The sequence below is a fragment of the Nerophis ophidion genome, linkage group LG23 (assembly GCF_033978795.1).
Source record: "Nerophis ophidion isolate RoL-2023_Sa linkage group LG23, RoL_Noph_v1.0, whole genome shotgun sequence".
NCBI classification, from domain to species: domain Eukaryota; kingdom Metazoa; phylum Chordata; class Actinopteri; order Syngnathiformes; family Syngnathidae; genus Nerophis; species Nerophis ophidion.
In genome coordinates, this window is record NC_084633.1 from 5,040,094 (window position 1) to 5,063,669 (window position 23,576).

Genomic DNA, 23,576 nt, shown 5'->3' on the forward strand with positions numbered 1-23,576 from the left:
GAAGGATTGTTACAACGTGTAAATGGAATAAAACAAACAACATGTTTGCTTGACCCACTTCCTGGGAAACTTATCAAGGAGCTTTTTGTATTGTTAGGTCCATCAGTGCTAAATATTATAAACTTATCACTTTCCTCGGGCACTGTTCCCCTTGCATTCAAAAAAGCGGTTATTCATCCTCTCCTTAAAAGACCTAACCTCGATCCTGACCTCATGGTAAACTACCGACCGGTGTCTCACCTTCCCTTAATTTCGAAAATCCTCGAAAAAATTGTTGCAGAGCAGCTAAATGAACACTTAGCGTTTAACAATCTATGTGAAACCTTTCAATCCAGTTTCAGGGCAAATCACTCGACTGAGACAGCCCTCGCAAAATTGACTAATGATCTATTGCTAACAATGGACTCTGATGCGTCATCTATGTTGCTGCTCCTCGATCTTAGCGCTGCTTTCGATACCGTCGATCATAATATTTTATTAGAGCGTATCAAAACACGAATTGGTATGTTAGACTCAGCCCTGTCATGGTTTAACTCTTATCTTACTGATAGGATGCAGTGCGTCTCCCATAACAGTGTGACCTCGGACTATGTTAAGGTAACGTGTGGAGTTCCCCAGGGTTCGGTCCTTGGCCCTGTACTCTTCAGCATCTACATGCTGCCGCTGGGTGACGTCATACGCAAATACGGTATTAGCTTTCACTGTTATGCTGATGACACCCAACTCTACATGCCCCTAAAGCTGACCAACACGCCGGACTGTAGTCAGTTGGAAGCGTGTCTTAATGAAATTAAACAATGGATGTCCGCTAACTTTTTGCAAGTTAATGCCAAAAAAACGGAAATGCTGATTATCGGTCCTGCTAGACACCGACCTCTATTTAATAATACAACTTTAACATTTGACAACCAAATAATAAAACAAGGTGACTCTGTAAAAAATCTGGGTATTATCTTCGACCCAACTCTCTCCTTTGAGTCACACATTAAAAGCGTTACTAAAACGGCCTTCTTTCATCTCCGTAATATCGCTAAAATTCGCTCCATTTTGTCCACTAAAGACGCCGAGATCATTATCCATGCGTTTGTTACGTCTCGTCTCGATTACTGTAACGTATTATTTTCGGGTCTCCCCATGTCTAGCATTAAAAGATTACAGTTGGTACAAAATGCGGCTGCTAGACTTTTGACAAGAACAAGAAAGTTTGATCATATTACGCCTGTACTGGCTCACCTGCACTGGCTTCCTGTGCACTTAAGATGTGACTTTAAGGTTTTACTACTTACGTATAAAATACTACACGGTCTAGCTCCAGCCTATCTTGCCGATTGTATTGTACCGTATGTCCCGGCAAGAAATCTGCGTTCAAAAGACTCCGGCTTTTTAGTGATTCCTAGAGCCCAAAAAAAGTCTGCGGGCTATAGAGCGTTTTCCGTTCGGGCTCCAGTACTCTGGAATGCCCTCCCGGTAACAGTTCAAGATGCTACCTCAGTAGAAGCATTTAAGTCTCACCTTAAAACTCATCTGTATACTCTAGCCTTTAAATAGACCTCCTTTTTAGACCAGTTGATCTGCCGCTTCTTTTCTTTCTCCTATGTCCCCCCCTCCCTTGTGGAGGGGGTCCGGTCCGATGACCATGGATGAAGTACTGGCTGTCCAGAGTCGAGACCCAGGATGGACCGCTCGTCGGGACCCAGGATGGACCGCTCGCCTGTATCGGTTGGGGACGTCTCTACGCTGCTGATCCGCTTGAGATGGTTTCCTGTGGACGGGACTCTCGCTGCGGTCTTGGATCCGCTTGAACTGAACTCTCGCGGCTGTGTTGGAGCCACTATGGATTGAACTTTCACAGTATCATGTTAGACCCGTGTCTTAATGAAATTAAACAATGGATGTCCGCTAACTTTTTGCAAGTTAATGCCAAAAAAACGGAAATGCTGATTATCGGTCCTGCTAGACACCGACCTCTATTTAATAATACAACTTTAACATTTGACAACCAAATAATAAAACAAGGTGACTCTGTAAAAAATCTGGGTATTATCTTCGACCCAACTCTCTCCTTTGAGTCACACATTAAAAGCGTTACTAAAACGGCCTTCTTTCATCTCCGTAATATCGCTAAAATTCGCTCCATTTTGTCCACTAAAGACGCCGAGATCATTATCCATGCGTTTGTTACGTCTCGTCTCGATTACTGTAACGTATTATTTTCGGGTCTCCCCATGTCTAGCATTAAAAGATTACAGTTGGTACAAAATGCGGCTGCTAGACTTTTGACAAGAACAAGAAAGTTTGATCATATTACGCCTGTACTGGCTCACCTGCACTGGCTTCCTGTGCACTTAAGATGTGACTTTAAGGTTTTACTACTTACGTATAAAATACTACACGGTCTAGCTCCAGCCTATCTTGCCGATTGTATTGTACCGTATGTCCCGGCAAGAAATCTGCGTTCAAAAGACTCCGGCTTATTAGTGATTCCTAGAGCCCAAAAAAAGTCTGCGGGCTATAGAGCGTTTTCCGTTCGGGCTCCAGTACTCTGGAATGCCCTCCCGGTAACAGTTCAAGATGCTACCTCAGTAGAAGCATTTAAGTCTCACCTTAAAACTCATCTGTATACTCTAGCCTTTAAATAGACCTCCTTTTTAGACCAGTTGATCTGCCGCTTCTTTTCTTTCTCCTATGTCCCCCCCTCCCTTGTGGAGGGGGTCCGGTCCGATGACCATGGATGAAGTACTGGCTGTCCAGAGTCGAGACCCAGGATGGACCGCTCGTCGGGACCCAGGATGGACCGCTCGCCTGTATCGGTTGGGGACGTCTCTACGCTGCTGATCCGCTTGAGATGGTTTCCTGTGGACGGGACTCTCGCTGCGGTCTCGGATCCGCTTGAACTGAACTCTCGCGGCTGTGTTGGAGCCACTATGGATTGAACTTTCACAGTATCATGTTAGACCCGCTCGACATCCATTGCTTTCGGTCCCCTAGAGAGGGGGGGTTGCCCACATCTGAGGTCCTCTCCAAGGTTTCTCATAGTCAGCATTGTCACTGGCGTCCCACTGGATGTGAATTCTCCCTGCCCACTGGGTGTGAGTTTTCCTTGCCCTTTTGTGGGTTCTTCCGAGGATGTTGTAGTCGTAATGATTTGTGCAGTCCTTTGAGACATTTGTGATTTGTGGCTATATAAATAAACATTGATTGATTGATTGATTGATCTAAGCGCAGTCTTTTTCATGGACGCCCCTGTTTATTTCAGCAAGACGATGCCAAGCCACATTCAGCACGTGTTACAACGGCGTGGCTTCGTAAAAAAAGAGTGCGGGTACTTTCCTGGCCCGCCTGCAGTCCAGACCTGTCTCCCATCGAAAATGTGTGGCGCATTATGAAGAGTAAAATACGACAGTGGAGACCCCGGACTGTTGAACGACTAAAATTCTACATAAAACAAGAATGGTAAAGAATTCCACTTTCAAAGCTTCAACAATTATTTTCCTCAGTTCCCAAACGTTAATTGAGTGTTGTTAAAAGAAAAGGTGATGTAACACAGTGGTGAACATGCCCTTTCCCAACTACTTTGGCACGTGTTCCAGTCATGAAATTCTAAGTTAATTATTATTTGCAAAAAATAAATAAAGTTTATGAGTTTGAACATCAAATATCTTGTCTTTGTAGTGCATTCAAATGAATATGGGTTGAAAAGCATTTGAAAATCATTGTATTCTGTTTATATTTACATCTAACACAATTTCGCAACTCATATGGAAACGGGGTTTGTATGTTTATAATCTCGAAATACCTCCCTGGACACATGAAGACTTTGAATATGACCAATGTATGATCCTGTAACAACTAGGTATCGGATTGATACCCAAATTTGTGGTATCATCCAAAACTAATGTAAAGCATCCAAACAGAAGAATAACTGATTACATTTTAGCAGAAGTGTAGATGAAACATGTCAAAAGAGAAAGTAAGCAGATATTAACAGTAAATGAACAACTAGATTAATAATTCATTTTTTACCACTCGTCCTTAATGTTGACAAAATAATAGAATGGAAAATGACACAATATGTTACTGCATATGTCAGCAGACTAATTAGGAGCCTTTGTTTGTTTACTTACTACTAAAAGACAAGTTGTCTTGTATGTTCACTATTTTATTTACGGACAAACTTGCAATAAGTAACATATGTTTAATTTACCGTAAGATTTTTTGTTAAAATAAAGCCAATAATGCAATTTTTTGTGGTTCCCTTTGTTTATAAAAAAGTATCGAAAAGTACCGCCTCCGGTGCCAAAATATAGGTATCGGGAAAACATTATACTGTAGTTAACAAACCAACTGCCAAATGACTAAAATTAAACTTACCACGATAATGAATGAGGAATCCCTGACTTAGGATGAAGCTGGAATCCTCCGGATCACTCTGGAATTGAATGGTGACCTCTGACCCCCCTGACACGACTTTGAAGCGTTCTTTGGATCCCAGGTACTGGCCGATAGCGTGGGACATGAGATCGCGGCCGTCAAAAATGGTCAGCACGTCAGTGTGGCGAATATTTAAACTTTTTAAAAGGGGCAGGAAAGAAAACAGAGACAGAGAAAATAGCATTTAATAGCGGACAAATTGTAAATCCCAGCAGGCACAAAACATTGATACAACGTTGATTATACGTACATGTCCTTTAAATTTGACTTTGAAAATACATTGCAGAGTTGTTGTATTTGTAAATTGAGACAATGTTGATGTCTGCATTGGATCCATATTGTTGGTTGGGAAATGACCAAATTTCCATGGTGAAATCAACGTCTGACATTGAACAAACGTCAAAAAAGCATGTGTCAACGTTGTATTCGTGTTGTCCAATATTGGTAGGGAAATGTCCAGAATTCAATACTCAAATCAACGCCAGAACCCAACATTGGTTAAACGTCATCAAAAAGCATGTTGTTTCAACTATAGGTTTGAGTTACTTAATGTCAGGACCTTATTCAACACGTTCTCAACATTGTTTCAATGTCTTGTGCTTGCTGGGATGTTAGATTTTTTTTTTTTTTTTTACTAGGGCTGTCAAAGTTAACTCATGGCTCTTTAGTGCCGCCCTAGTGGCTCCCTAGAGCATTTTTAAAAAAGGATTGAAAATGGAAAAAGATGGGGGAAAAAATATTTTTTTTGTATTATTTTGTTTTTTGTTTGAGGACAAAAATGACACACACTTTCTCAATTGTTAGAAAGCCCACTGTTTAATATGTTTGTGTGTATGCTTCACTGATGACAGTATTTGTACAGTATCGTTTTGTCCTACTAATTTCGGCGGTTATTGAACTCACCATAGCCTTTTGGCATTGAACAGGCGGCTCAGCAACTCTCATCCTTTCCAATTTTATATGCAAAAATGAGGTTGCGTGTGCAGAGAGAGGCCATAGACAGGCATTGTGTGTTTTTTACGCACAAAGATGTTGGCACTGTTTTGATGCCATTGGGGATGTGACAAATGATTGGCCACCGATCAGAATTGCACGATTTTCCTAAAAAAAGCATGTAATCGCAAATGCCGATTAATGCCTTTCAATGTCAATCACAAATGCCAATCCCCTTTTGCTGATATTGCCTTTATTTCTAGTCCCCCGGCTGACAAGCTTGCAGGTAATTATGTGTCTCCATACACACTGTGGAGCCACTACCCTAAGCTAATAATTAGACTGCATTTCTTAAATTGTGTATTGTGGTAAAGTACTAAAATCACTGGAGGAAGAGACTGTCATGATATGTTGTAATCACATGTGGTCAAAAGAGGGCACTGAGGAACAAAGAGTAAAGATGGCTGCCACCCAGATGTCATGTGTGCTTGATTTACTGGTAAAATAATCGGGCTGTGGAATCTTTGGTCACCACATGATTCGATTTGATTCTTAAAGTTAAAGTACCAATTATTGTGACACACATACTACGTGTGGTGAAATGTGTCCTCTGCATTTGACCCATCCTCCTGATCACCCCTGGGAAGTGAGGGGAGCACTGGGCAGCAGGGGTAATGATTCAAGACGATTCTCGATTCAGTCGATTGTTTTTTTATTTACAATTTACACAACGTGCCAACTTCACTGGTTTTGGGTTTGTATTTCTGAACTGTCTATGTAAAAAATTTAATAAACAAATGTTTAAAACAAACAATTTTGCAATTGTTATTAATTACACAAACAATCTTAGTGGATCGCCCACTAAGAATACATATAATTTTATAGTTTGCACTTGTTCTTTGTATCTTAGTAGATCAGACCCTTAGCGTTGCTGTTTTTTTCTGAAAGTAAGCCAACCCAGCTGTCACAAGACATTAGTATAACATTAAGAACTTGTTGAATTAGGTCCTGACGTTGAGCAACTCAAACTAAATGTTGGAACAACATGCTTTTTGACGACATTTAATTAATGTTGTTTTGACCATTGAATTTTGGTTATTTTCCAACCAATATTTAGCAACACAAATACAATGTTGAAACAACGTGCTTTTTGACAAAGTTTATTCAATGTCAGGTTGTGACCATTGAAATTTGGTCATATCCCAACCAACAACGTGCATCCGACTTTAGACACCAACGTTGTCTCAATTTAAAAATACAACTATTTTGCAACATTGTTTTAAAGTCTGTTTTAAAGAGCATGTACACTATATTGCCAAAATTATTTGGCCACCTGCCTTGACTCACATATGAACTTGAAGTGCTATCCCATTCCTAACCCATGGGGTTCAATATGATATCGGCCCACTTTTTGGAGCTATTACAGCTTCAACTCTTCTGGGAAGGCTTTCCACAAGGTCGCGGAGTGTCTTTATAGGAATTTTCCACCATTCATCCAAAAGCGCAATGGTTAGGTCACATCATCAGGCCAGTCAAGTTCATTCACACCAGACTCTGTCATCCATGTCTTTATGGACTTTGCTTTGTGCACTAGTGCACAATCATGTTGAAAGAAGAAGGGCCCCGCTCCAAACTGTCCCAACAAGGTTGGGAGCATGGAATTGTCAGAAAGGTTTTGGTGTCCTGGAGTATTCAAAGTTTCTTTTACTGGAACTAAGAAGCCAAGCCCATCTCCAGAAAAACAACCCCACACCATGATTCCTCCACCAACAAATTTCACACTCAGCACAATGCAGTCCGAATTGTACCGTTCTCCTGGCAACCTCCAAACCCAGAATATTTAGGAGCAAGGAAATTTCACGACTGGATTTGTTGCACAGGTGGCATCCCATGACAGTTCGACGCTGGATATCAATGAGCTCCTGAGAACGGCCGATTCTTTCACAAATGTTTGTTGAAACAGTCTCCATGCCAAAGTGCTTGATTTTGTACACCTGTGACCAAGTGATGAGGACACCTGATTCTGATCATTTGGATGGGTGGCCAAATACTTTTGCCAATATAGTGTATGTATCATCAACGTTTTATCAATGTCTTGTGACTGCTTATAACTCACATATGGATGTCCAGTTCAATGCGCTTCTCCTCGTTGCCGTGGATCTGCCATAAGCAATCCAGACCCTTGGAGTAGCTCTGGGGCCAATCAGGAGACAGGATGGTGCCAGAGGGTTCGGTCAGCTCCCCTCCACACAGAGCTGATGGAGCAAAAGAAACAAAGTGAAATGACAAAGGCCAAATATGCTGAAACAGAATACAGAAACGGGCCATTGAGTGTTGTGTCTGTTTAATTATTAAACTCCTACTATGTGGCGGCCTTCAATCAATGAAGATTAATTACTCTGACACAACCACCTCATTATTTGGATCCCTTGAGGTACAAAAACAAGGCGGATGCGTCGCAAAGAAGACTAACTGCAGCTATTTGCCATTAAAAACATGGACATCAAACAATTTAGGTCAGTTAAAGCAGGATAATGATGCCCAGGAAGTCAGCAAGATGGACACAAAAAATAGGTTAATCAGTCTGACCAGATGAATTAAATACTAAAGCTGCTTAACCCCCCACCCCAAAAAAAAAAAAAAAAAAAAAAGGCAAAAAAAACTTAATGAGATTTTCCTTGCCTTTGCACACAGGTTCACTATCATTCCAGTGGGGATTGCTGGCGTCCACACACTCAATAGTGGCTGAGCCCTGTTCCATGACATAGCCTGGAGAGCAGCTGAAGGTAACGGTGGTGCCCAGCTGGTAGGTGATGTCGCTGCTGCTGAAGTTGCCATGAGGCATGTAGGGCTCCCAGCAGTGCTCGTCATCGAAAGCTAGAGAGAAAAATAGATGAACAAAGAGAATTCCCAGCATACTTGTCAGAATAAACTACTTAAACATGCTATAAGTTAATAGTATCACATATAGTCTTAGTTACAGTACATGCTGTATACCAGGGGTCACCAACGTGGTGCCCGCGGTAGCCTGTAGGGACCAGATGAGTAGCCCGCTGGCCTGTTCTAAAAATAGCTCAAATAGCAGCACTTACCAGTGAGCTGCCTCTATTTTTTAAATTTTATTTATCTACTAGCAAGCTGGTCTCGCTTTGCTCGACATTTTTGATTCTAAGAGAGACAAAACTCAAATAGGATTTGAAAATACAAGAAAATATTTTAAAGACTTGTTTAAATAAATTCATTTATTTTTTTACTTTCCTTCTTATAATTCTCAGAAAGACAATTTTAGAGAAAAAATACAACCTTAAAAATTATTTTAGGATTTTTAAACACATATACCTTTTTATCTTTTAAATTCCTTCCTCTTCTTTCCAGACAATTTAAATAAATGTTCAAGTAATTTTATTTTTTTTATTGAAAATAAATTTTTATTTAATTCTTCATTTTAGCTCCTGTTTCTTCGATGAAGAATATTTGTGAAATATTTCTTCAAATTTATGATTAAAATAAAAAAAAAATATTCTGGCAAATCTAGAAAATCTGTAGAATCAAATTAGAATATTATTTCAAAGTCTTTTGAATTTCTTTTAAAAATGTTGTTCTGGAAAATCTAGAAGAAATGATTTGTCTTTGTTAGAAATATAGCTTGGTCCAATTTGTTATATATTCTAACAAAGTACAGATTGGATTTTAACCTATTTAAAACATGTTATCAAAAATATATATTTATTGTGAGAGAAGATAACAATCATTAATTATTAATACTAACAGAGTTAAAGGTAAATTGAGCAAATTGGCTACAGTATTTCTGGCAATTTATTTAAGTGTGTATCAAACTGGTAGCCCTTCGCATTAATCAGTACCCAAGAAGTAGCTCTTGGTTTCAAAAAGGTTGGTGACCCCTGCTGTAGACTGTAGTATGGGGGTTGTCAATGTTTTCCAGGCAAATGAGTCGGACCTCCAAACTGATACAGATGGAGCGGGTACCCCCTACTTATAAATCTTGTAAAAAAAATGTTTTATAAATTATTTATTTAGACTGACACATAATGTTGGATATAGAGAACATACAAACACTTTATTTATTGAGTCAAAAATATTGAAGTTCCATGATTTGGTAAAATTGCAAACAGGTAAAATTATGTACAATGCAAACTATAACCTGCTACCAAATAATAAATAAATAAATATAAATAAATGGGTTGTACTTGTATAGCGCTTTTCTACCTTCAAGGTACTCAAAGCGCTTTGACACTACTTCCACATTTACCCATTCACACACACATTCACACACTGATGGAGGGAGCTGCCATGCAAGGCGCCAACCAGCACCCATCAGGAGCAAGGGTGAAGTGTCTTGCTCAGGACACAACGGACGTGACAAGGTTGGTACTAGGTGGGATTTGAACCAGGGACCCTCGGGTTGCGCACGGCCACTCTTCCACTGCGCCACGCCACATAATGTACAATAGTTCTTCTCTACTAAAGAGGAGGAATATAACCTTACAGGAAAATCTACTTTAAAACATTTGTATGCACGTACAACAGTTAGAACCTTTAGCATATCAGTATGTGGAATTAAATACTGGAATGGATTAAGTAAAGAAGTTAAACATTGTACTGATATGATCCATTTTAAGAGGTTGCTCAAATTAATAGTGCTTACAAAGTACAAAGAAGAAGAATTATGGGAAACACTTTCAACCTTATTGAAAATAAGATATTCTTCATCTCAGTGTGTGTATCATGACCGATTTAATTATCTATTACAAAACTGATTATATTAATCATTCACGGATGTCATTGTGCTATAAAAAGAAGTCAGTAAATGAACATATGTACTTGTAAACGCTCTGAAGTGGGAAAGGGGTAGGATTAAATAAGCTTTGCTTCTTCCTACTCCTTTTCGGACATGATGTAAAGTGAAATGATATGAAATTGTGTGATGTATTATGCTGTAGGTGTGTTCATGTTTGAAATAAACTAAAGAAAGAAAGAAACTGGTCTTAAAGGTGGATTGTTATTGTGCAATATTAAGTTTAATAATAAAGTATATTCTTTTTAACATAAAAGTGAGCTGATAATGATAACTGTGTTGTCCACTGGCAGTCACTTTACCTTAAAAAAGTAATTAGTTACAGATACAAATTACTTCTCCCAAAAAGTCATTGAGTTAGAAACTCAGTTACCTCATTGTAAGAATAATTAGTGACTCAGAAAAGTAACTGACGTTATTATTCATTTCGTTATTTTATACGCTACTATGTTCGATAACATCTTTAATGTAAAATATGTTTGTATTAACTGACTGAAGGGTAAAAACACCACACACCATATTTTATCTGAACTTAAAAGATTGCAGTATGCCACATGATATGCATAGCAATAAAAATGTAACATTGAAGATTAAAAGTACAAAAGCCCCATGCAAGACCAACAATGTAAATTTATAGATAAAAGGACACAAAGGAACATTTGGCCTTAAGTAGTGCAATTCTCTGCACCTGTGTGCCAAAATGCAGCCTGGAAAAAACTTTAGATAAAACTGTAAGCAAGTTTGGGGAAAATAAAAGACATGCATTCAAGTAACGTTTAAACGTTCCCAGATGACGTTCTCATGATAAAATTGAATTTGTGTACAAATATTGGGATATTTTCTTACGCTATTTTTAATTATGCAAGCGAGTAATCACATGTGATTAATCAGAACTACCGTATTTCCTTGAATTGCCGCCGGGGCGCTAATTAATTTAAAACCTCTTCTCACTCTTGCGCTTACCAAAGGCATGCGGTAAAAGTAAGCATGCGCTAATTATTTTAAAACCTCTTCTCACTCTGGCACTTACCAAAGGTATGAAGTAAAAATTTGAGTGTGATGTAAGCTTGGACCTTAAATCCTACTGAATAGCTCTTAATCTTCTTCCCTTTATGTGGCTTCAAATTACCGGTATTGAAATCAGCCTCCTCCATTTTGAAAATGATGACAGGGGAAGTGTCACTTGTGACGTCACCAGTTTGACCAGGCGGTAATTATTTTAGGAAGCGAGTTTGACCCGGCAGTAATTCAAAGCAGGCACATACTATATGCCCTGCAGCAATTCAAGGAAATACGGTAATCCAAATTCCAAAGTGTGTTGGGTTAGTGGCAGCAACAAGTGTCATGTTGCCGTGTGTTAATGTGAGGTGCGATTCAAGTTGCTTGAGGCCAACGATACACGTTTATTTTCCTGGACATAGCGTGCATGTTATGTAAACATTCTTGCCTTTAATTTCAAAGAGCAAAACGTAGTGCCAGTACATGCAGTTTGAGAACGCTACCTTTGAATTTCCCTGGCTCTGGCTTGTCGCGTTTAACGCGAGCTTGTTGTGTGTCAGAGTGTGGAGTGAGACAGCACATCATCATCAGCACATTTACAACGGCGTCATCATTGCCACCCCTTCTCGCTGCATGCAGCTTGCGCTTGATTCAACCAAACAGTAGTAACGAGCCACTTCACATTCTCAGTACCGGCAACGGCATTGCAACGATGGGAACAGTAATTAGATTACCCGTTATTGAAAATAATGCTGTTATTTCCAACACTGCTGCTGTCCTGTTGTTAAATTGTGTTTTCTCATTAAACTCTCTAGGTCTCATTTGCAAGTATTAAATAGTAGACTTTGCATGCAGTTGCAATTCTAAACGTTAGATGGCAGTAGTGTATAGGCTACAATGTGTTGGATAGCTGGGAAGTAGTCTTTGCCATTAATCCGAATCTATTATTTTGTTGTGCTCTAAAAAGTGTTGAAACTAAGTATTGCACATATTAAACTTCGGCTGTTCGAATGTAACGTGCACCTTAATTGTACATTTCCTGACCAAACTGGAAGGTGCTGAAATCGCTAGGATAATCGCTAATGGTAATCATTAGCATATACAGTATATGTACTTATTAGTGTTGTCCCAATACCAATATTTTGGTACCGGTACAAAAATTATTTGGACAGTTTTTGGTACTTTTCTAAAAAAAGGGACCTTAAAAAAAAAAAATCGCATTATTGGCTTTATTTCAACAAAACAATCTTAATTTACATTCAACATATGTTTCTTATTGTGAATTTGTCCTTAAATAGTGAACGTACAAGACAATTTGTCTTCTATTAGTAAGTAAGCAAACAAAAACTCCCAATTGGTCTGCTGACGTATGCAGTAACATATTGTGTCATTTTCCATTCTATTATTTTGTCAAAATTATTAAAGGACAAGTGGTAGAAAATGAATTATTAATCTACTTGTTCATTTATTTGTTCATATCTGCTTACTTTCTCTTTTAACATGTTCTATCTACACTTCTGTTAAAATGTAATAATCACTTCTTCTTCTGTGGTTTGATATTAGTTTTGGATGGTACCACAAATTTGGGTATCAATCCGATACCAAGTAGTTACAGGATCATACATTGGTCATATTCAAAGTCCTCATGTGTCCAGGGACATATTTCCTGAGTTTATAAACTTAATATACATTTTAAGGGTTAGGGTACTTTTCAGAGGCGGTATAGTACCGAATATGATTCATTAGTATCGTGGTACTATACTAATACCGGTATACTGTACAACCCTAGTACTTATGTAAATTTACATCAAGCAAGCGCATTTTGAACAGTGGAGCTTTACTGTACGTTTGAGTGTTTTTTATTTGGCATACTTGCTTTGTTGACATGGAAAATTACAACATAACCAACACATTCATCGCGATCGACCGGAGAGTGATCAGCAGACCTGCAAAACATGAACGCATTTTAGCCCGAGCACACACCCACACCTCCTCTCTCTTCAGCTTCACATCCAGCCGCTCGACACCCGACCACCACACCCCGAGTTCAACTGCACATTACACCCGCTCGTCTCACAAAACACACATTGCAGGACGTGCACAAAAATCATCGAGCTGCAACAATGCATTTTGCATGTTGCAACGCATCGGCCATTTTCTAGCATCCAACATCAAACAACTCTTCCCTCAACCGCGACCATCATTGATCGCCTGCGACGGGAAGCAAACAAGCCAAAAAATTGAGTCTGTGAACATTGCTCCAAAGTATGGATTTTGTGTTGATTTACATAGACTAAAGTAAACATTTACGTGTGCAAAAGCAGTAATATATGATAAAACAAAGCGGCAGTTAAAGAAGGACTTCTCTGTTTATCTCCTCTTTATAACAAAGGAGAAACCTGCCAGGTGAACAGCTGATTTTACTACTTCCGGCACTGCATAAACATAGGATGAACAACTATATTACGGTTTTAAGAATAAAGTGACCAATAATAGTTAGCTTCCACAGCTGCGGTTCCCAAAGTGTGGCATGGGGGCTTTGACTCGTTTGTCACTGGCCCTAAGCACAATACAAAAAAAAAAATAAAACAGCAGCAAAAATTGGGAAAACACCAAGAATCATCCATCCATTCATTTTCTACCGCTTATTCCCTTCGGGGTCGCGGGGGGCGCTGGAGCCTATCTCAGCTACAATCGGGCGGAAGGCGGGGTACATCCTGGACAAGTCGCTACCTCATCGCAAACCAAGAACCACAATGAGATAAAAAAATGTTGGCATCGGCCAATAATAACAACACAAAGCTTTGTCTTCATAAAACAAAAAAATAAATATATAACATACTGTATATATAAAAACGTATATATACACACATGCTGTACATGTATGTATATATATATATATCGATATACACACACATGTGTATTATATATATACATACACACACATGTGTATTATATATATACATACACACACATGTGTATTATATATATATATACACACACATGTGTATTATATATATATATACACACACATGTATATATATATATACACACACATGTATATATATATATATATATATATATATATATATATATATATATATATATATATATATATATATATATGTACACACACACACACACACATAAATATATATATATATATATATATATATATATATATATATATATATATATATATATATATATATATATACATATATATATATATATATATATATATATATATATATATATATATATATATATATATATATATATATATATATATATAGTGCCAATTGAGTGCTTTTTTACCAGCCAAGTGTTTGAATCTGCAACCGGACAAGACATCACGTGCAACAAATATGGTACCGTTGGATTTTACGTGATTTGATACTCGGAGGTATCGATGGAATTCGGGCGGTGCCTAAAAAGAGTACAAAATTCTGTACCCATCCCTTCATACATTGCACCAATCATAAAAAATCTACAAGCACCATTTGTTTTCCGTTTAGTTCCCCATAAAAAAACATATGTCAGGAGCCTGGCCACTCACCCTCATACCGCAGCGCCAGGAGAAGAGGGATGGAGGATGAATCAGCAGTGAGCTCTAAGTACAGTGAGGTGCTCTCGCTCAGGAGTCCGTGCTCCGGGACGTCATCTAAATCTGAGTCGAAGAGCGGTGATGACAGCGAACTGTTTCCACTGCGCACAATTAACCTCAAAGGACAAGGAAGAAATTATTAAAAGGACAGGAGATGCATAGGACACTGCATGGAAAATACAGCAGTGAAGGTGATGTCAGACTTCTTTAAAGAAAACAGAGCAGAAAAATGTTACAGTAAGAGACTGGATTCACAGTTTTATCTACTGGTTTTGTCTTGTAAATGTGCAACATATATAGTTATAGTCCTTTGTTATGTCTTAAATGGCACATGTTTAACTTCGATTTTTCAATATATTTTTAATGGAATTATGATTTTATTTTTTGATTAATATATGCAGTGTACTTTTGTGTGTTTTATTTGATTTGTTTGTATTTATTTTGCGTAAGTTCACTCCATAAATTGGGCTGAATGCAATGGTGAACCCTGTAAGTTCGCCCAAAACATTTGGTCTTACTCGCTAGCTAGAGATTGACATAACATTGTTTTCCAAGCATTGGAAATTGAGTATGAAAGAGAGTGCCGCGGAGGAAAAGTGGATGATAGTCATTGAATTAAAGAAGGAAATTATCAAAAACATGACCGAGCGTGTAACCGATGAGGTGAAGCAATTCAAGAGTATCACTGCTAGTCTGCCTCACAATGAGTCTAACACCAGCCAAGGATGTTAAAATATAATCTGAATGGCTGACATTTATGCATGAAAATATGAAGAAGGTGCTGATGGTGTGTTTGAAACCACTCTCCATGGTAAATGCTGTACATTACTTAAAAAAACCCACTGTAGTTGTTAATACTACATTCTATGTGTTGTCTTTAACAATATATCCATCCATTTTCTACCGCCTGTCACTCTCGGGGTCGCTGGAGCCTATCTCAGCTGCATTCTAGCGCAAAGGTGTCGTACACCCTGGACAGGTCGCCACCTCATCGCAGGGCCAACACAGATAGATAGACAACATTCACACACTAGCGCCACTTCAGTGTTACCAATCAACCTATCCCCAGATGCATGTTTTTGGAGGTGGGAGGAAGCCTGAGTACGACGGGGAGAACATGCAAACTCTACACTGAAAAACATTTTTTTTTTTAAAAGGCACATTTTATGTTAAAATTGCAGTGTTCTGTAGGGGCCAAACACCAAATACGTTGATTTCAATTCATTTCAATGGGAGACGCCGATTTGAGATACAAGTGTTTTGAGTTAAAAGCGCCATCACAGAATCAATAAAGCTCATAATTTGAGATACTCCTACTATTATTGGTATGCAAACATAGCTGACTGGAAATTCAACATCAAACATTTGTCTTCAACAAAACAGGATAGGTTGATTAGCAACACTAAATTGGCTATACTAGTGTGTGAACTTGAATGTCAATGTTAGATTAGATTAGATTAGATAGTACTTTATTTATTTCGTCAGGAGAGTTCCTTCAGGAAAATTACGATTTTCAGCACAATCCCATTCAAGATCAGACAAACATTACAGGGAGACAGAACAGGATCGCTGACGGGTCTGCCGGCTTCCAGCGCCCCTTACAAAAAAAAAAAAAAAAAAATGTGGTCTGTCTATCAGTGTTGGCCCTGTGATGAGATGGTGACGTGTCCAGGGTGTACCCCACCTTCCGCCCAAATGCAGCTGAGATAGGCTCCAGCACCCCCCGTGACCCCAAAAGGGACAAGCGGTAGGAAATGGATGGATTGATATTCATTCATGTATGAAAGCTTAGTGCAACGCACCTGGTCTGTCAGAAAATAAGAAGATGGAGAGGGGGCGTCATTCGTGTTATCAACTTAGTGACTTATACATATATATATATATATATATATATATATATATATATATATATATATATATATGTATGTGTGTGTGTGTGTATGTATATCTGTACACGTTAGGTCAGGAAAAAACACAGAGGCTATATCATCCCTACAAGCATGTTTCGCAGGTTTCTCTGCACTTCAGGGAACGTGAATATGCATATATATATATATATATATATATATATATATATATATATATATATATATATATACATATACATATACACATATATATATATATATATATATATACATATACATATATATATATATATATATATATATACACATATACATATATATATACATATATATATATATACACATATACATATATATATACATATATATATACATATACATATACATATACATATACATATATATATATATACATATACATATATATATACATATATATATACATATACATATACACATATATATATATATATATATATACACATATATATATATATACATATATATATATATATATATACACATATATACACATATATACATATATATATATATATATATATATATATATATATATATATATATATATATATATATATATATATATATATATATATATATATCCACTGCTTTAGATACTTTTTTTATTTTTTATTTATTCAAAGATACTTGCAAAAAAATCTAGCGGAGACTTTTAGAGATTGAAATAAAAACTGCAGTGTGCCTTTGGCAGGCGGCTCTGTTATGTGGCATTATAAAAACCACCAAAAATTAGCAATTTTTTTTTTTAAATACATAAATAAATAAATATATATATTTTTTAAATATATAATCCAAATGTTTGTATGTAAAAAAAAAAGATCAAAAACATATTTGTTTTGCCTTGATGGCGCAATAGCCAAATACGCAAATTTGAGGATTACATTGTTATGTATTTACGCCACCCACCTCCCCCGCAACGCACCACTGTCACAAATACACTGCAGTCCTGTGGGAAACACTGTCAGTGTTAGGAAAAAAAAGTCAGAACAAAACTAAATTTGACAAAGTCACAGTAGGAAACGTCTTACTTGTCGTCATCTTCATCCAGCGCGATCCTCTCAAAGTGCAGGTGAAGTTTGTGGCCTTCTTTGGCCTCCAACAACCAGTGGCAGCTCAGGTTGTTGCCGTTGCTGTGGTTGGCGACAGACGGAGGGGGCGGTGACTGTATTCGGCCCACTGTTGCATTACGAATCCATCCTCCACAAGACACTGCTACACACAAACGAGAAATAAACATGAAGAAACACGACACATTCACCAGACATTTGCGTGTCAGTTCTTTGGATTACTAACCGTCACATTGGGGTTCGGGCGTGCTCCAGTGTGGTTGTGTGGTGTTGACGCATGTCGCCACCTCGTGACCTCGGACTTGGAAACCTGGATCACAGTGGAAGTGTGCCTGACCACCTGGGTGGATGTCGGTCACGGTGACGCCGCCGCTTTCCGGGGAACGAGGGAACGGACAGGACAGCATAAAAGCTTTAAAGAGATAAGAGAGCACATGTAACTTTTATTTTTGAAACGTGTAAAAATATTTATTGCCTCACATGGCTCTTCTGCATGATTATTTGTTGTTTTCTATGAATGGTCCTTGGCTTTACATGGATAATTCATTTGCACAGACTATTTTGATCGAAACCAGGCTTCATTTTATCAATGAGAAGCAACGCCCTATGATAAATGACTGGGCTCCCTTAAAGTAAATTCAACCATCTGTTGTGGTCTTTTATACATGATCAACATCCATTATTGTAATTAGAAATGTTGCATTACAAAATGATGTCAAACATAGTCCATCCATCCATTTTCTACCGCTTATTCCCTTTTTGGGGTCGCAGGGGGCGCTGGCGCCTATCTCAGCTACAATCGGGCTATCCATGTTAAATAGATGAGAAACATTTCAGCCATCGCTTTTATCATAGCACTGTATATCTTCTCAGGTACAATACAATATGAATCAATATACTGTTCTATATAATATACAAACCCTGTTTCCATATGAGTTGGGAAATTGTGTTAGATGTAAATATAAACAGAATACTATGATTTGCAAATCATTTTCAACCCATATTCAGTTGAATATGCTACAATAACAACATATCTGATGTTCAAACTGATAAACATTTTTTTTTTCAAATAATCATTAACTTTAAAATTTGATGCCAGCAACACGTGACAAAGAAGTTGGGAAAGATGGCAACGAATACTGATAAAGTTGAAAAATGCTCATCAAACACTTATTTGGAACATCTCACAGGTGTGTAGGCTAATTGGGAACAGGTGGGTGCCATGATTGGGTATAAAAGCAGCTTTTATGAAATGCTAAGTAATTCACAAACAAGGATGGGGCGAGGGTCACCAATTTGTAAGCAAATTGTCAAACAGTTTTAGAACAACATTTCTCAACGAGCTATTGCAAGGAATTTAGGGATTTTACCATCTACGGTCCGTAAAATCATCAAAAGGTTCAGAGAATCTGGAGGAAATCACTGCACGTAAGCGATGATATTATGAAACATTGATTCCTCAGGCGGTACTGCATCAAAAACCGACAGCAGACTCTAAAGGATATCACCACATGGGCTCAGGAACACTTCATAAAACCACTGTCAGTAACTACAGTTGGTTGCTACATCTGTAAGTGCAAGTTAAAACTCTACTATGCAAAGCCAAACCCATTTATCAACAACACCAAGGAACGCCGCTGGCTTCGATGGGCCCGAGCTCATCTAAAATGGACTGATGCAAAGTGGAAAAGTGTTGTGTGGTCTGACGGGTCCACATTTCAAATTATATTTGAAAACTGTGGACGTGGTGTCCTCTGGAACTAAGAGGAAAATAACCATCAGGATTGTTATAGGCGCAAAGTTCAAAAGCCAGCATCTGTGATGGTATGGGGGTGTATTAGTGCCCAAGGCATGGGTAACTTACACATCTGTGAAGGCACCATTAATGCTGAATGGTCCATTAGATTTTGGAGCAACATATGTTGTCATCCAAGCAACGTTATCATGGACGCCCCTGCTTATTTCAGCAAAACAATGCCAAGCCCCGTGTTACAACAGCGCGGTTTCGTAGTAAAAGAGTGCAGTCCAGACCTGTCTCCTATCGAAAATGTGTGGCGCATTATGAAGCGTAAAACACGACAGCGGAGACCCCGGACTGTTGAATGACTAAAGCTCTACATAAAACAAGAATGAGAAAGAATTCCACTTTCAAAGCTTCAACAATTAGTTTCCTCAGTTCCCAAACGTTTATTGAGTGTTGTTAAAAGAAAAGGTGCTGTAACATAGTGGTGAACATGCCCTTTCCCAACTACTTTGGCACATGTTGCAGCCATGAAATTCTAAGTTAATTATTATTTGCAGTTTATGAGTTTGAACACCAAATATCTTGTCTTTGTAGTGCATTCAACTGAATATGGGTTGAAAAGGATTTGCAAATCATTGTATTCCGTTTATATTTACATCTAACACAATTTCCCAACTCATATGGAAACGGGGTTTGTATATGAGGGATGCTAAAAAAAAGATTCATATCTAAATTCCATCCATTTTTTACCGCTTATTTCCTTTGGGGTAGCGGGGGAGCGCTGGTGCCTATCTCAGCTACAATCGGGCGGAAGACGGGTTACACCCTGGACAAGTCGCTACCTCATCGCAGTATATCTTAATAAACATTTTAATTTTATCGATTCATCATTACAAAACATGGATTAAGAAAAGACAATCTTAATTTAAACTGGTGCACAGTCATGCTCCCAACTGTTGCCACAAGGTTGGGAGCATGGAATTGTCCAAAATGTTTTGGTATCCTGGAGCATTCAAAGTTCCTTTCCCATGAACTAAGGGGCCAAGCCCAACTCCTGAAAAACAACCCCACACAGTTTATGTGGCCTACCACTTTGTGACTGAGTTGCTGTTGTTCCCAAACTCTTATATTTTCTTGACTTTGGAATATATAGGAGCAAGGAAATTTCACGACTGGATTTGTTGCACAGGTGGCATCCTAAGAGAGTTCCACGCTGGAAATCACTGAGCTCCTGAGAGCGGCCCATTCTTTCACAAATGTTTGGAGAAACAGTCTCCATGTCTACAGTAAGTGCTTGATTTTATACACCTGTGGCTGGGCCAGGTGATTAGGACACCTGATTCTGATCATTTGGATGGGTGGCCAAATACATTTAGTAATATAGTGTATATCTGTCAGTAGACTCCATATGGAAGTGCTGAAAACTAAAACAGAGAGAAGACGCTGTTGAAGTGGAGGCACATAAATAAGCCCGCCAACAAAACGGCGCATTCTGAAGAAATGTTGAAAATGTTCTGTAAAACATATTCTATGCAAAATTTTGGCCTTATAACCACCATTACATTTTATGAAGACCGCCAAGAAACTGTTTTAAATGTAGAAATAAATAACTATATGACCCCTTTAAAGTCAATTCTCACCTTGATAGTTGAGGATAAACTTTCCATGGTTGCTCTGCTGGCGACTGCGATAATGGATGTGCACCTGATTGGTTGTACTGCGAATCACTTGACCCTCCCTAATCAGTGTCTCATTTGCCAACAGCTCTGGTGCCGGACCCCCGTAACCCATGATGGTCAGCGACTCATCTTTGGATAGGTTCACCTTCCTCACCTTGCAGAGAAAATATAACAAGCTCAAGTTGATTGCTGATTATTCAACAATAAGAATGTAAACAAAAAACTCTGAACCTCTGCAGTACGTGCTTTCAGTTTGCAGCGGAAATCAATATGAAAGACTTTCAAAGGCAATGATTTATGCATCCGTCACATTATACACGCATTACCTGAATCTCCACACCATAGCCTGCATACACTGTGATGCTGTAGGTGCATTCAAGGGGGGGGGAAGATGATGACGATGCAGAATCTGGTGACTCTACAACATCCTCCATTGCGGACAACGATGCATTGCACTGAACTGTGAAGACAGGAAAAGAAGTACAGGAGAGGAATTTAAGAAAACAATATCATGAATTGCATTTTTTATAACAGGAAAGATGATATTACTAGTGAGCCATTCTATATCATTTATTGTACATCTATATTAGTGCAACACATTTTAATCAGATCAATCACACTTTTGAATTGTGTGTAAAGCGCAATTCATTTCAAGCTTGCATGATTTAAAGGCCTACTGAAACCCACTACTACCGACCACGCAGTCTGATAGTTTATATATCAATGATGAAATATTAACATTGCAACACATGCCAATACGGCCTTTATAATTTACTAAATTGCAATTTTAAATTTCTCGCAAAGTGTCCTGTTGAAAACGTTGCGGAATGCTGACGTGTACGCGTGAAGTCACGGACTGTTAGGAAATATTAGTGCTGCGCACACACACAGCTAAAAGTCGTCTGCTTTAACCGCATAATTACACAGTAATTTGGATATCTGTGTTGCTGAATCTTTTGCAATTTGTTCAATTAATAAAAGGAGAAGTCAAAGTAGAAAGATGGAGTTGGGAAGCTTTAGCCTTTAGCCACACAAACAGACAGTGATTCCTTGTTTAAAATTCCCGGAGGTGAAACTTTACTATGGATCAGAGCGGTCAAGCGAACATGGATCCCGACAAAATGTCAACCAGCAGTTTTCGGTGAGAAAATTGTGGTAAAAAGTCGCCTCTTACCGGAGATCAGTTGAGCTTGCGCCGTCTGTAGAGCTGTCGTCGACTTCCATCAGACACTGGCGTCAACACACCCGTGGATACACCCTTCCGACTATCAGGTACTATTAAACTCACTAAAACACTAGCAACACAATAGAAAGATAAGGGATTTCCCAGAATTATCCTCTCTAAGGTTCTCATAGTCATCATTGTCACCGACGTCCCACTGGGTCATTATTGTCACCAATGTCCCACTGGGTGTGAGTTTTCCTACCGAGGATGTCGTGGTGGTTTGTGCAGCCCTTTGAGACACTAGTGATTTAGGGCTATATAAGTAAACATTGATTGATTGATTGATTGAATCCGTCCCAATGCAATCGCGTTTTTTTTTTTTTAAACTTGATTTTTTTTCTTCTTTTTTTTTTCCTAGTCCATCGCTATCAATATCCTCAAACACGAATCTTTCACCCTCGTTTAAAATAATTGTCGTTTTCTCGTTCCGAATAGCTCTTTTTGTTGGAGGCTCTCATTAAAAATAATGTGAGGATGTGAGGAGCCCTCACACCGGTGACGTCATCGTCTGCGACTTCCAGTAAAGGCAGGGCTTTTCTGTTAGCGACCAAAAGTTGCAAACTTTATCGTCGATGTTCTGTACTAAATCCTTTCAGCAAAAATATGGCAGTATCGCGAAATGATCAAGTATGACACATATAATGGACCTGCTATCCCCGTTTAAATAAGAAAATCTCATTTCAGTAGGCATTTAAATGAACTTGAAAAATCGTATTTGGACATAAATGCAATTTTATTGTCAGAATGTCATCCAGAATATATATATATATATATATATATATATATATATATATATATTATATATATATATATATATATGTATATATATATTTCTTTTTTTTTTTTTACTTGAATGTACATTTATTTGCTCAAAACCTGGTAACAGTTTTATTAAAGTCCAGTCAGGGTGTATTTTAGAGAGAAATTTTCCAGCGAGCACAGCAGTCGGACTCTCCTCATTCATCTTGGCAGGAATTATCCATCTACAGTTCAGGTAAAGAAGCATGCAAGCTGAAAATAAGCTGTGTGATTAATCTGCATGTATACACGATTAATGCGATTATTTTATGTGATTAATAACAGGAGTAATTCATCATTTTTGACAGTCTTAATTTACATATCATTTAAGTCATTTCCACTACAACTTTTATTCACTTTTATCAAG

The 23,576-nt window shown here is 38.2% G+C and overlaps 1 protein-coding gene across 3 annotated transcripts in view; it reads right to left on the minus strand.

Annotated features, from left to right (window-relative positions):
- sez6l2 (seizure related 6 homolog (mouse)-like 2) overlaps positions 1 to 23,576 on the minus strand; it is a 53,486-nt gene that overhangs the window by 17,900 nt on the left and 12,010 nt on the right. For 2 of the 3 annotated variants that reach the window (XM_061884294.1, XM_061884295.1), the window contains exons 5-12: positions 21,513 to 21,646; positions 21,148 to 21,340; positions 17,990 to 18,175; positions 17,725 to 17,908; positions 14,739 to 14,902; positions 8,047 to 8,241; positions 7,481 to 7,619; positions 4,372 to 4,568 (exon numbers count right to left, since the gene is read on the minus strand). In XM_061884294.1, coding sequence (XP_061740278.1) covers positions 4,372 to 4,568; positions 7,481 to 7,619; positions 8,047 to 8,241; positions 14,739 to 14,902; positions 17,725 to 17,908; positions 17,990 to 18,175; positions 21,148 to 21,340; positions 21,513 to 21,646 — 1,392 coding nt within the window. The remainder of the gene's footprint in view (positions 1 to 4,371; positions 4,569 to 7,480; positions 7,620 to 8,046; positions 8,242 to 14,738; positions 14,903 to 17,724; positions 17,909 to 17,989; positions 18,176 to 21,147; positions 21,341 to 21,512; positions 21,647 to 23,576) is intronic. The other variant, XM_061884296.1, reaches the window with a different exon arrangement.